At 26.8% G+C, this 14,210-nt stretch overlaps 2 protein-coding genes across 2 annotated transcripts; one reads left to right on the top strand and one right to left on the bottom strand.

Moving 5' to 3' along the window:
- Window positions 1-333: 333 nt before the first annotated feature.
- On the bottom strand, window positions 334-4,141 carry LOC111675797 (charged multivesicular body protein 3). Its single transcript, XM_023436638.2, has 3 exons — window positions 3,984-4,141; window positions 3,617-3,857; window positions 334-1,017 (listed from the first exon to the last, which is right to left on the bottom strand). The coding sequence occupies exons 1-3, from the start codon at window positions 4,026-4,028 to the stop codon at window positions 620-622; spliced, it is 684 nt and encodes a 227-aa protein (XP_023292406.1). The 5' UTR covers window positions 4,029-4,141; the 3' UTR covers window positions 334-619.
- A 594-nt stretch (window positions 4,142-4,735) lies between these two features.
- LOC111675785 (ATP-dependent RNA helicase SUV3 homolog, mitochondrial) lies at window positions 4,736-8,166 on the top strand. The gene is made up of 9 exons (XM_023436626.2): window positions 4,736-5,216; window positions 5,269-5,660; window positions 5,884-5,995; window positions 6,058-6,367; window positions 6,435-6,569; window positions 6,713-7,013; window positions 7,072-7,251; window positions 7,311-7,641; window positions 7,703-8,166. The coding sequence occupies exons 1-9, from the start codon at window positions 4,877-4,879 to the stop codon at window positions 7,942-7,944; spliced, it is 2,343 nt and encodes a 780-aa protein (XP_023292394.2). The 5' UTR covers window positions 4,736-4,876; the 3' UTR covers window positions 7,945-8,166.
- The last annotated feature ends 6,044 nt before the right edge of the window (window positions 8,167-14,210 follow it).

Genomic DNA, 14,210 nt, shown 5'->3' with positions numbered 1-14,210 from the left:
CCGATGAAATTCGATATAAATATGACTCGTAGGAACCAAGTACGTTCTACAAAATTTTACGAGGATCGGTCTACAGTTGACCCTACCCCCATATAAGGTCCTATTAGAAAATGACTTTAAAACTTTAAAAATTCGACATAAACCTGTTTTGTGTAAGCTAAATCTCTCTTCAAAACTCTGTGGGGATCGGTCCATAATTGTTCCTACCCCCTATTTAAGGTCCCCATCTGTAAATTACTTTATCGCTCAATAATGGCTTCAAAAATGTAGAAAAATTAGCATTATTTCATTACCTGTTAACTAAAAACAACAATATATAAAATATTAACAGAATTCAAATAGTAATTTTTTAATAAACATTTATTCAGGTTTTTTACACTATCAAAAGATATTAAATACTTAATATATGAAAAGAAAGCGTGAATTTTAAACTGAGTTAAAATTATTAATACCAGAATTTAATAAAAAATAAAATTAACAATTAAAATGTAAACTTAAAAAATACAATTAATTTAAATAAAATATATCATTTTGAATAAAAACCATTTAATAAAATAATGGACAAATTAAATGATAAATTTAAAAAGTACACGATGATTCGATAATGCTTAGCTTTTTCTTACGACCGTAACGAAGCCAAACGTGATTGCATTTCCTGTAGGTCATCTTCTTCATCATCATCATCGCCCACATCTGCGGCTACTGCAACAGCAGCAGCTGGTACTTTTTGTTTTTCGGCAACCGCATCTTCGGGTGGTAGGGGAGCTTCACCCAATTTACCATTTGTGATTTCCCACAAAACTTTATCGACTTCCTTGGCAGCCTCCTCTTCCATTTCCTCAGTTTCCTCCAGGGATTCCATAGTTTCTTCAAGCATTTCTTCAATAATACCCGCTTTCATCATTTCTTTGGACATGTCACGCATTATGCCAGCCAATTCCGGATAGCGTACCAAATTTTGCATTGCCTGCATTACTTCGGTGGATTTTTGTAGGGAACCAGCTACACGCAAAGTTGCTATAAGAACATTTTTAAGCATTTTTTTAGTTTTATGTATATTAATAGCATCTGTTTTTGGGGCAAAAATGGTGTAGAAAAACTCTTTTTTTTGAGAGAAAGTATTAGATATATGGTTCATTTCGTGTGAAGTGATCCATCTTTTAAAATCGATGTCTTCCGATCGGCTTAGAACATTTCCTTTAAGAGTTCTGTGGTTACTTAGTCAGAGGAAAATATTTTATTTAAAAAAGCATAATTTTTGAGTTTCAATATTATTTTTTTGCATATGCCCCTTGTATTCTACTAAGTGACCACTAAGTTCTTAAAGGAAATGGTCTAAGCTAAAATTTAAAAAAATATTTCATTCTTGAGTTAAATATATATAAATAATAAAAATATTAAAAAAAAAATTGTCGACCCAATGAAAGCTAACGGAATTTTTTCGGCCAATTTTGGGCAGGACCAAAAGGTGGAAAGTTACACTCATTTGAATAAAACCTTGTATGACCAAAGATAGAAAGCCTCCTTCATATTCATATATACATAATTCATATATACATCTCTATTCTGCATTTCAATGCGAATAGACATTTTCTCCCTTTGGTATTCTGCATTTCGATTCGAAGCTTCATCACTAAAATAACAAATTACAGAAGAATACACACAATCATAAAGTATTAAAATAAAATGGAATTGCTTATTCTTATTATTCCGATTCCGTTTTTTGTTGGAATATCAATTTTCGATCGAAATGTAATCGACATGCAGAATAGGAATGATAAACTTAGAACAAGTTTTTAAAATTGTAATGGTATTTTCTAAACAATCTATTTATTTAAACATTATTCTGAATAACGAAGTATTACAAATTGTTCCTCATCATAAAACACTTGGTATTATATTGGATGATAAGCTAACATTTAGTTTTCATACAAATTCAGTAATTTCACGTATATCTTGGACATTGAGAAAATTATATAATATTGGTTTTTACTTGCGCTCTTCAATAAAACGTCGTGTTGCTTTATCATTGTGTTTACCGTTCTTAATTTATGGTATTGAAGTTTACTCATGTACTTCAAACTACAACATTGACAAAAAATAAAAATATCCTTTAATAGTGTATTACGTTATATTTATGGACTTCGGATTAGTGATCATGTTTCTCAATATTACGTTAATTTACTTGGTTGTAGTTTCTTTCGATATGTTCAGTTGAGAAAAATGATTTTCTTTTTTAAAACTATAAAATATGGTAAACCTGACTATTTGCAGAATAAATTTAACTTTGCTATTTCAAATAGAACACATTCTTTAATATGTCCAACACATGTTTCATTATTTATGACGAGATCATTTCGAGTTAACATAGCGCGCTTATGGAATACTGTTATTCCTTACCAGGAACGTAAATTTTCACATTCATTATATGCATTTAAAAATATTTTTTGTCAAATTCATAACTAACCCTAAGCCTATTTTTAATGATATTCCACTATGTAAATGTATATTGTACAGCCATTTCCCCTAAGTTTTTATAAAAAATTTAATTGGTATAACTCAATTGTTGCAAAAAATCTTTTATATAACCTTATTGCATTTCGCTCCTATTTTTATCTATCTTTATTTTCACCAATTTATAGAATCCTAATCAGTGTGTGCAAAACATCAAGTCTAACTATTAAAAATAAGTAAATTATTATTATAATTAAAAAAATATAAATATATGTTTTATTGTTCTACTAAATAATGTACTAATTATATTTTTGTATTATAAATTGTAGACTATCCAATTAGGCCCTATCGGCTTATAGCCATTGTTTTTGAATAAATAAATAAATAAATAAATAAATAAATAAAATTAAAAAAAAAAATTGTTATATTTGAATCTGCAATAATATTTTTAAAAGACTTTTCAAATATCAACAAATTTGCAGTAAATAAAAATTAAGTTAAAAAAATGTATGTACTATTATTTTTAGATGTTCAAAAACGTATTTTCCGAAATAATATCACTCCTTAGATATTTGATTTTAATTTTAAAGATAGCTTCACAATGAAAGTTATGCAGAGTTTTACTGTTTTATCTACATGCTCTACATTCGTTTAATCACGATATCAATTATTTAGATGTAGCCGTAATCCACACTCAAAATACGTACCAAGGAATTAGAAAAACATACTTTTCTGGATTTTGAATTTTAATGTTATTTTTGGCTCTGCTATAGTTATTGCATACTTTGAAAGTAACACTAATCAAATTTTAATTTTTGCTTTTTACAGAAAACTGGAGTTATAAAAACTACATTTGCTACCAAGGTTTATATAATTGGTTTAACTACTGCTGCAAATAATTGCCTAAAGTTTAAGCCTTATTGTTAATGCAATTTTTTATATAATTTAAGAACTTCCCACTTCGCAGATACTTATTTCTACTTTAGTTTGCTTTTGTCTCGCTGTGTTATAGGTTGTATAAGGGCAGTGCTTTTCATCAAATAGGTATTTCATAAATTTGAACGCATATTCAACATTTAATATTCAAAATATCCTCATCTCGGAAGTGTAGTATGAAGGGTAGGTCAATTGTTTCACACAATTTTTCATTATGACTACTTACCCAATTGATTTTTCATTTGCAACTGCACTGAATTTAAGTGGGCCTTTGAAGTATAAATCCGATTAATAGCTTTACGCGCTCCAACTATTTCTTTAGCCAATATGATGCAAGTATCACGATCATTTTTAGCTGCTGCCTGTTTAAGGGATCGTTTCACTTTTTCCTCTTCTCTTTGTATGCTGCGTATTTGACGATCAAGTTGATTACTTTCCTTGCGTATTTTATGCGTCCATTCTTGTACCTATTCATAAAATCATAATAAATTAATACTTTCATTTGTTTTGGTACTTTATTTCAGAAAATGATGTCGTCATACTTGTGTTTACCTTGAATTAATGATTTTTATTTACCAAAAAATACACTTTACCTGTTCTTTGGGATCTTTTGATTTTGTTTGACCAAATAAACCCATTATGAAGTTTTTGTTTATTTTAGTTTTTATTCAAAATTAATAGGTTTTTAGTAGATTTTTAAATTTTTAAATGACTCATTTACACTATAGTTGACGAATTTTTTTTATTTAGTGGTTAAAATTTGTATTTGTTTTCTTTTTACGTCGTTTGTTTTGACATTTTACTTGTAAAGAGAAAATAAAGATGAGAGAGAAAGTGTAATGGTTTGGTTAACTAAAATGCCAGATTAAAAAAAGGTTTCTTAACGTTATCGTTAAAGTTAAATTGTAATCACATTACGATTTCGGTTAGAGTAGTAAAAACAAAAGTTTTAACCGAAAGATCTTATTATATATTGAAAACAATAAAAATATTATACTTTTCTTTTTGCTTTAAATATACATATATATTTATAAAAAATGTATTGATATTGTGGCAGTTAATAAAGCACTTGCCCCAATTTTCATAAATGCTTAATCAAGTTATTTGTAAGAATTTTGTATTGAAAATGTGATTAATAAACCTAAAATAAGCGATTAATATTTTTATGAACACGGTGTTAAATTTTTATTTTTTTACAATTCCACTAATACTTAACAATTCTACGTCTGGCAGCTCGTTTAATAATAAATACAACCCTGCTGTCATATGTTTTTTATTTCATACCATATGACATTTTACTCTTATCAAAGTTGAGGTTAAATTTCCTAGTTTTGACATTTTATTGTTTTCTAACAAATTCATTGCATCACAATCAATACAATTCGGTGTGATGCTGAAATTTTTATAATTTTTACTGTAAATACTATAAATTAGTGAATGAAATTGTTAACAAAATTAAGATTAAAGTGTTTGGAGTTTGAAAATAATGCAAAATTCTCGTAGAAGCTTAACGTTACTATGTACGGCCACTCAAAATTTAACATTAAAATCGGCACTACCACGTCTGGAAACGGTAGCAGGTGTAGTGGGGGCAACACAAAGATTTTTGCATTCAACGGCAATACATGAAGCCCGTAATCGTAAACAACAACCGGGTAATGTTTCAACATTATTTAAACCCGTCCAAGTGCAACATAATGCTGATGAAATTGATGTTGGCTCCGAGCTAGCGGGTAAATTGGAAAAGGCGGCAGTTTTAAAAATTTTAAATAAATTCACCCAAAGAAGGGAAATAAAAGCTTTATGCTCGGAGAATGGTTTGGATAGTAAGTATATTTTTGTATTTAAATTTTTTATTTAATCAAATATTTTTTACAGACTATTTACAACAACAGGCTTTTGCCTCATTTAGACGTTTTTGCATAGAATCTGAAAATCTTCCTGTAGATCTTCATATAACGTTTAGTGATATTATACATGGCGCTGGTCATGTTGACGATATATTCCCCTATTTTATAGGGCATGCCAGAACCATATTTCCACATTTAGAATGTATGGATGATTTAAAGAAGATTTCAGATTTAAGAACACCCGCTAATTGGTATCCAAGTGCACGCGCTATTACAAGAAAAATTGTTTTCCATGCTGGTCCCACGAACTCGGGAAAAACTTATCATGCTATGGAAAGATTTCTTTCAGCTAAGACGGGTGTTTATTGTGGTCCTCTCAAGTTACTGGCCACAGAGGTATTTAATAAAGCAAATGAAAAGGTAAGAAAATACAAAATTACACGTTGTGACGAAGTTACTCTTGACGAGACCTAATGAAGTTAGGTTTGCAGGCTGTCCCTTGCACCTAATGAAGTTTGTAAGTCTGTTTTACAACAATTGAAATACATACAAACTGCACTTGGTCAAATATTGAGTAATTTTTTAAAGTCACGCGAAGTTATTTTATAAGAAGTATTAAAAAAATAAAATCTTAATCATGTAGGGCACACCCTGTGATTTAGTTACTGGAGAAGAACGTAAATATGGCATTAATGAGAATACACCTGCGGCTCATGTGGCGTGTACCGTCGAAATGACATCGGTCAATACACCCTGTAAGATAAAATAATCATGTGATTTGTTTTATTTTGTAAACCTTGTTTGAAATATATTATAGATGAAGTGGCAGTAATTGATGAAATTCAACAATTACGTGATCCCCAAAGAGGCTGGGCTTGGACTCGTGCCTTTCTCGGCCTTATAGCCGATGAAGTACATGTGTGCGGTGAAGCCGGTTCCTTAGAATTATTGCAGAAAATCTGTGAAACTACCAATGAAACAGTTGAAGTTCATAATTATAAACGTCTTACCGAATTGACAATAGAGGATTCCGCTTTAGTTAGTTTAGATAACGTACAACCTGGTGATTGTATTGTTTGCTTTAGTAAAAATGATATTTATTCTGTTTCCCGAGAAATTGAGGCGAGGTAGGTGTGCTATTTTAATTTTAAACATTTTTATTTTTGTTACATTTATGGTATATTTAAATTTTAGAGGTAAAGAAGTTGCTGTTATCTATGGTGGCTTACCTCCAGGCACAAAATTGGCTCAAGCTGCAAAATTTAATGATCCTGACAATAGTTGTAAAGTTATGGTGGCCACTGATGCCATTGGAATGGGTTTAAATTTGTAAGTATATATTTGATATATAAAATCTGTTTTCTCAAGGTCATTTGAATTGAAACATATTTTTGTTGAAATTGTTGTTATTTTTAAAAATATTTGTATTCTGTTCACGTTTTTTTTTTTTTTAATTTCTTCCAAATTTACAGGAGTATAAGACGTATTATTTTCTATTCTCTTGTCAAACCAACAATGAATGAAAAAGGTGAGCGAGAAATTGATACTATATCAGTATCGTCTGCATTGCAAATTGCCGGCAGAGCAGGACGTTTTCGTACACAATGGGAACATGGATTTGTTACCACCTATAAAGCCGATGATTTACAAACCCTTAAAAAAATTTTGGCTCAAACACCAGAACCACTGAAACAAGCTGGTTTACATCCAACAGCCGATCAAATAGAATTATATGCTTATCATTTGCCTAATTCTACATTAAGTAATTTAATGGTAAGTACAAAAACAATCCCATTAAATTAGATACAATTTAAAAAAAATACGTTTGCAGGATATTTTTGTGAATCTTTGTACCGTAGACGACTCATTATATTTTATGTGTAATATAGAAGACTTTAAATTTTTAGCCGAAATGATACAACATGTTCCTTTGCCTTTAAGAGCACGCTATGTCTTCTGCTGCGCTCCTATTAATCGTAAAATGCCATTTGTGTGTTCCATGTTTTTGAAGGTAAATACTATTATATATATAATTTTAACAGGTTTTAAAATATATCTTAACTACCACAGATCACCCGCCAATATAGTCGTGGAGAGCCGCTTACATTTGAATTTATTACTAAAAACTGCGGCTGGCCTTTTTCTTTGCCCAAAACAATAGTTGATTTAGTGCACTTAGAAGCGGTATTCGATGTCATGGATTTATATCTTTGGCTAAGCTATCGTTTTATGGATCTATTCCCCGATGCTGCCTCAGTAAGAACTGCACAAAAAGAACTTGATGAAATCATACAGCAAGGAGTTTTTCAAATTACTAGACTACTCAAAAATACTGAGGCTAATCAAGGTGTGAATGATGGTGACACCACCTACAATATGAGACGTATTATGCAAACAAAAGGTGATTTATACAATAATTAATATAAAAAAAACTAATTTTCATTTTATGTCAATATTTATAGAACCACGTATACCCAGCACCACCCGTGGACGTCTTACAGATCGTCTAATAGCCCAAGGTCTTTTAACGCCTGGCATGTTGAGTGAATTACGCAAAGAATGGGATGCACAACAACATAGTTCTGGCTCGAAACAACAACATCATAATACCTCAAATCAAACTGATTCTACAAATTCTCCCAATGATACTGATGATGACGATGCTGTGTTACATAAAAAGATGCGTAGAAAACGTAAAAAATAAATTCTAGTTATTTTATTTGCTAGTTTAAATTATTTTAAGTAATATAACATTTTACTTTTCTTTGTTATGTATATTTTGCAAAAGAAATTGTAAAATTTATAACTTCTTTTAAGAACTGTACAAAATTCAAAATTTATATGTTATATATATATAAAAAAATATGATGAACTTACACTAAATGATGATTATATGCGTTTTTATAATAAATGTTGCATGATTTCAGTAATTAGGTAGTTCTTTCTAGTAAATTTTTCTATAGACAATTGTATTGATTATAGTGAGCCTTTAGAAAATTTCACTGTTAAATAAACTTTTACTTAAGAGATGTTAACAGTTTCCAGTTAACTTTACTGTCTTGTCAAATTTTTCTTTACTTTTTTCTATATACATCCTCGTTGTACTATTTTTTGAAAATTTTGAAACATTGATGTACAGCACAAGGACAAGACAAGACAATGTTAAAGAACTTTGCTTTTTTAAAAAAGTGAAATTTATACTCTGAAAAAAATCCATGCCTAATATATACGAAAAATGTCGTACATTGTACGAATCGTTCGTTGTTTCGCTCCACGAAATTCTTTCGTAATATATACGAAATTGTACGAAATATTTTAGTATAATGCAAAATATTCTTGAAAAAATTAATTTACATAAATTGAAAAAAGGAATTTTGAATATTATTATATTATAAATTATAATTTATAACATTTTTGTTCATTTTAAAACAAATTTTCTAATTTTAGTTCAAAATTATTCTCCACACGAATTTTCAATTTTTTTATGAAAATAATTCGTGAATAATATAATACTTTTTCTTAAATTTTATAAAAATGTTGTAGTTTTATTTAATCATAATATAATTAATATCATTGTTTAATTTCGCTAAAATTTTGTAAAAATAGAAAAGGGTTTTATTACATAATATATCGTATTATACACGAAATTTTTGTAAATATTACGAAAATAGAAGTTACGAAATTTTTTTCGTAAAGTTGAGGATGGATTATTTTCAGTGTACAAAACTTCATCGCGTTTGGTATGATGATCGCAGGTTTATTAACGAAACGTAAATATTTCCAGTTCTCTAATTGCCAACAACTAATAAAGAAATAAAAGAATTCCTTATTTTTTGTCAAGATTTTATTAAGAAAATTTTATAATTTGTTAGTTTTTTTCTGGTTGCTTTTATTAAAGTATTTATTAATATTTATTGGCAAATATTATTTATGTATGTTATTAAGTTTTTCTTTTTTTACAACTAAACTGTGTGCTTTTATTATTAATTTCCCAATGAAATTACATAGAAATGTTGAGTATTAAAAAAAAAATGTTGTTTTTGTTTTTTTTTTTTTTTTTTTTTTTGAAAAAAAAATGACGTAGAAGAATTATGATATATAAAAACAGTGCTTTTTAATTAATTTATGTGAAGTGTTGTTTGTTTTTTAATTTTTTCTTTTTTAACTTAAATATATAGATTTAGTTAAAGAAACTTATATATAAAATTGTATTTAATTTTTGGTGTAAGCGTAAATTTTTAGGTCCGGGCTCAGAAATTTCACTCAGTATTTCTCAATAATTTAAAATTTAATATATAGTAATAAGAAATTTTTCTATATAGAAAAATTAACAGTTTTAAAACTTCATTGAAATGAAAAACTAAATTTTCTGACTAAATTATCAACATTTGTGATAATTTTTGCAATAGTTTTTTTTTTTTGCTTTCCAAAGACCATTGTTGTTAAAAAACTTTAATTATTAATAAATAAAATTGTTAATATAATTTCTTTAGTTTTAGTTAAGTGCCAATTCCAATTTTTTTTTTTTTTTTTGTTTTTTTTTCGTTAGCATTTTTATTAGTTTTAAAGACAGTCTCAATAAAAAAATTTATTTTATTTAGATTATAGACGTATTACTTTAATTTGTCCAATTAGAAAAATAAATGATTATGTTGTTTATATATATTAATGTTATTTAAAAAAAATTATTTTTTTAACCAATATATTTAATTGGATTAAATAATTTATTAAGCTTTACTTATAAATAAAACTAATTTAGTTTTTTGTTTTCTTTGCTTATCAAAATAAAGTTTTATAATTTTGTTGCAAGAACACATTTTTTAATTATTTCTTTGTTAATTGTTTATTATACATTTCTTTTGGTTTTTGTTTTTTTTTTATTTTTCAACAATTGAGTACAAAAAACATTTAGATTTCTTATATACTTTAAATTCAGGTATTAATTAATAAAAAAGTTATGATTTTAAAAAAATATTTTAAATTTGTTTTAAATTATGTAAAATACATAAAAAACACATAGATATATAAAGGTAGAAAAATAATTTCTTAATATGTATTATAATCCTAAATATTCAATTTATATTATTTTTTGTATAAAATAAAACATTAAACATCAATTAATGCATTTGAAATATATTTTTTAGTATTTTAGTTATTTAGTTTAAAGTTTTGTATTTTTAATTTAAAGCTTTGACAAGGTTTGTTTAAAATATTTTCTTTTATTTTGATTTGGTATTATTTTAAATTAATTTCCAATGTTTTAACACTATTTATAACAAATTTCTTTATTGAAAATTTTAATTACTTTATTAGACTTGGACTTTAAATAATTGATTGAAAACTGTAGGAACTTTAATATAATTACAGTTTTTAAAAAATATCCCATTATCCTTTAACATTTAAATATATTAAAACTGCAACACGTTTTGAATAATTTGATTTGTGATAAACTAAAGAAGTTTTGCTATTTGGAAAGTCAACCTGCAGATTATGTGTTTCCAAATTTTCCAAAATTTAAGATATTAATCAAACCTGGTTTACAAAGAAAAAATATTGATTTGAAAAGCTTTTTTTATAAATAGTGTTAATTACACAAGTCAACAAATTTTTAACCCAGGAACCAAAATATACTTTTCTAACGGCTTGAGCAACTCTGAATGCGAATCCGATCTAAGAATTTCTAAATCATAGGTTTAACCTTTTTTTTGATTATATATCAGATGTTAATTCAGCATAACTCAATCATAAAAATGTACGCTTTAGTCTCTGGGGTTTGTCTCTTTTTTAAGATTTGTTAGCATGTCTTGTTCAAATTAATTTATATTTAACTCTTGACTAATTCATAATTTCATTTAACATGTGTTATATGATCAAAATTTCCGAAATATCCAATAGATAAACAACAATTTTTTCTTCGGTTAAAAACAAAATTTAATGTTCAAAAGTTTTAAATTCAATTGAAACTATTTTATGAAATTATGAATTTTGTCAATATATTATATTCATTCATCACTCACTTTCAACATTCTACCTAATTTATATTTGTTTATATAAACTACTCCTAATAAACCGACAACTATTAAAGCATTATTATCTTTTGTTTCCAAATATTTGAAATTTCAAATACTTATAGTTTTAATTTTTTTTTTTTTTTTCAAATTTAAATACTGACTGGTTACATACTGGTTATGTACTAGAAAGAATATTATTAATAGATTCAAAGTTTACTAAATGATCCAAATTATGAGACCTATTATGAATAAAAATATTCAGTGTATTTTTCACTACTTTAGATAAAGTCATAGGAAAATATGATTTATTCTTATTCTGTATAGAAATCATATAGTTTTTATTGTGATTTTGACCAGTTATATATAATCCAGTTACGACTATAGTTCATTAAATAGATTTCTATACAAATACTTCTTTACTCATATAAATTTCGACCATTTGTTTTAATTTAAAAAAATTATAATTAATATGAATTAATAGATTTACGTATTTCTAAAAGTTACACAAAACATACAACATATTGTTGCTAGTTTTGATCATATGCATACATATGTATACTTACATATGTACTTATATAATAAATTTTTTATTTAATAAAATATATTTTAAACATAAAAATATAGTATTTATTTTATTTAACAATATATTCTATTAAAACCGGTTCAAAAAAGAAATCATTTTTAATATTTTTGTTTGGTATTTAAACTGTATCTCAAAAATTTACTTTCATGTACTTTATTTCTTCATAAATTGTGCGTATAAGAAGTTGCATTTCATTGATAGGTACTACGTTCCAATAACATAATTATTTTATAGTTTAATATTTTAAATCAAGGATCTCTTATTAAGGTTATTCATATAATTTTAAAAAAAATTAGCAAACTACATACCGCTAATTTGCTACAAGACTGGCATAATTTAAAATTCATTTTTTTTTTAATCTTTAATTTAGTTTTATCTTATTAACCTTTTCTATCTAGATTTCGTAAAATTTTTCAAATCCCATGATTTCTTTAAAAGTTGTTTAAGAAATTGTGAATTAAACATTCTGAAAAAAATATTTTAGATAATGCTAGTCTTGTAGTAAATAAGTAATATGTATATCTTGAATTTTATGTCAAGTGAGGCAATTTCTAAACCCGATGACTTCCAATCGGATTAAAAATGTTTAATTAGGTGACATTTGTTTGAATTTTTTATAATATTTGGAACTCTTTTTTGCTATAAACAATAGGAAATAAATAATAAAAGTTTGACCCACTGTAACTTAGAGAGTTTTTGTCCGATCTTGTTGTGTCGTAACTAACCAATCGAAATACATCGGTTAAAACAATTGGGTTACTTGTCATTTATCACCTCCCACCCCCCATTTGCAATAAATGTATATTATCATTTGCTAATATGGGTACGTATGAGTGATATTATACAAATACGTATAAGCAATATTAAAGTTTTGTATAATTATTTAGTACTAAAATACAAACTTGGAATTTAAAATTTAATTGCTATTACAAAAGATACAAATTTATTATTAATAATTATTATTTGAAACTAAAATCTGAAAAATATTTGCCATTACTATTATTAATTATATATAAAAAAATATGTATATGTTTAACCTTTAGTATATAAGAATCCTTGATTATGTTTTTCCAAGACAAACAGTGACCATTTTCAACAATCATTTATAATATCACTTACATTCTAATAAACATTTTATACCTTTTAAATATTAATAACGTTCCAACTATTTTCTTTTGTTTATAATGGCTATGATATTTTGTGAAGTTTAACCCGAGTATAATTCTGTTAATTAATATTTGGCTTTGAAAATCTAGTTCTATAACTAGATTTTCTTATTATTTTATGAAATTTTATTTGTTATTTAAACAATTTTGAATTAAACAATTAATAAAAAAATAATTTAACATATTTTTTTTCTTAACCCTCACCTATAATTCAGAAATTAAAATTATCCAAGAAGATTTAAAAAAGAAATAGTACACTGAAAATAATTCATGCTCAACTTTACGAAAAAAGAATTTCATAATTTCTATTTTCGTAATATTTACAAAAATTTCGTGTATAATACGAAATATTATTTAATAAAATCCTTTTTTATACCCTACACCACTATAGGGAGGGTATTATACGTTTGTGCTGATGTTTGTAACATACAAAAATATTGGTCCAATACCATCCTTAAAGTATACCGATCGACTCAGAATCATTTTCTGAGTCGATTAAGACATGTCCGTCCGTCCGTCCGTCTGTCCGGCTGGCTGGCTGTTTATGTAAACCTTGTGCGCAAGGTACAGGCCGCAATTTTCAAGATAATTTGATGAAATTTGGACCAAGCATGTTTTTTGGCACAGGGACGAAGCATATTGAAAATGGTTGAAATCGGTCCATTATTTCACCTAGCCCCCATACAACCGTACCACCCGATTTGAACTTTTTATGCCATAATTACGTCAAATATTCTATTATCTCTCTAAAAATTGGCATAAATAAGTTTTATATAAGTATTTATGACACTGCAGATTTTCGTAAGGATCGGCCCTTATTTGACCCTAGCCCCCATACAAACCCCCCTTCAAAAAATGTCTTAAACGCCTAAAATTGACTTGTAACCATTTGTATCGTAATGAAACTCAACAAAACTAACTGTTATTTAAAAATATATCCTTTTCCCAAATTTACCGAGGATCGGCCCTATTTGACCTATATAAAGCCTCATTTAGAAATTTTAGTTTTTTTATCAATAAATTGCTTAAATATTTTGGAAAAATATTCAAAATAAAAGTTTCTTTATAAAAAGTAAAAATTTTAAAAATATACTCATGGTGTAGGGTATTATATGGTCGGCCATGCCCGACTATACTTTCCTACTTGTCTATTTTTATGAAAGTACGAAAACCTTTTAGCGAAATTAAACATAATGATATTAATAATATT

Source organism: Lucilia cuprina, chromosome 4 (genome assembly GCF_022045245.1).
Source record: "Lucilia cuprina isolate Lc7/37 chromosome 4, ASM2204524v1, whole genome shotgun sequence".
In the NCBI taxonomy this organism is placed as follows: domain Eukaryota; kingdom Metazoa; phylum Arthropoda; class Insecta; order Diptera; family Calliphoridae; genus Lucilia; species Lucilia cuprina.
Note: the sequence above shows the minus strand (reverse complement) of the source record. Positions and strands in the feature narration are given on the sequence as shown.

What these genes read in the sequence shown, in the direction of transcription:
- LOC111675797 (XM_023436638.2), bottom strand. Translation starts at nt 4,028, where the DNA reads ATGGGTTTATTTGGTCAAACAAAATCAAAAGATCCCAAAGAACAG. An exon ending in CAAAAGATCCCAAAGAACAG is followed by an intron (nt 3,858 to 3,983) that starts GTAAAGTGTATT and finishes TTTTATGAATAG; the next exon opens with GTACAAGAATGGACGCATAA. An exon ending in GCAAATGAAAAATCAATTGG is followed by an intron (nt 1,018 to 3,616) that starts GTAAGTAGTCAT and finishes ATGTTCTTATAG; the next exon opens with CAACTTTGCGTGTAGCTGGT.
- LOC111675785 (XM_023436626.2), top strand. Translation starts at nt 4,877, where the DNA reads ATGCAAAATTCTCGTAGAAGCTTAACGTTACTATGTACGGCCACTCAA. An exon ending in TTAATAAAGCAAATGAAAAG is followed by an intron (nt 5,661 to 5,883) that starts GTAAGAAAATAC and finishes TTAATCATGTAG; the next exon opens with GGCACACCCTGTGATTTAGT. An exon ending in GACATCGGTCAATACACCCT is followed by an intron (nt 5,996 to 6,057) that starts GTAAGATAAAAT and finishes AATATATTATAG; the next exon opens with ATGAAGTGGCAGTAATTGAT.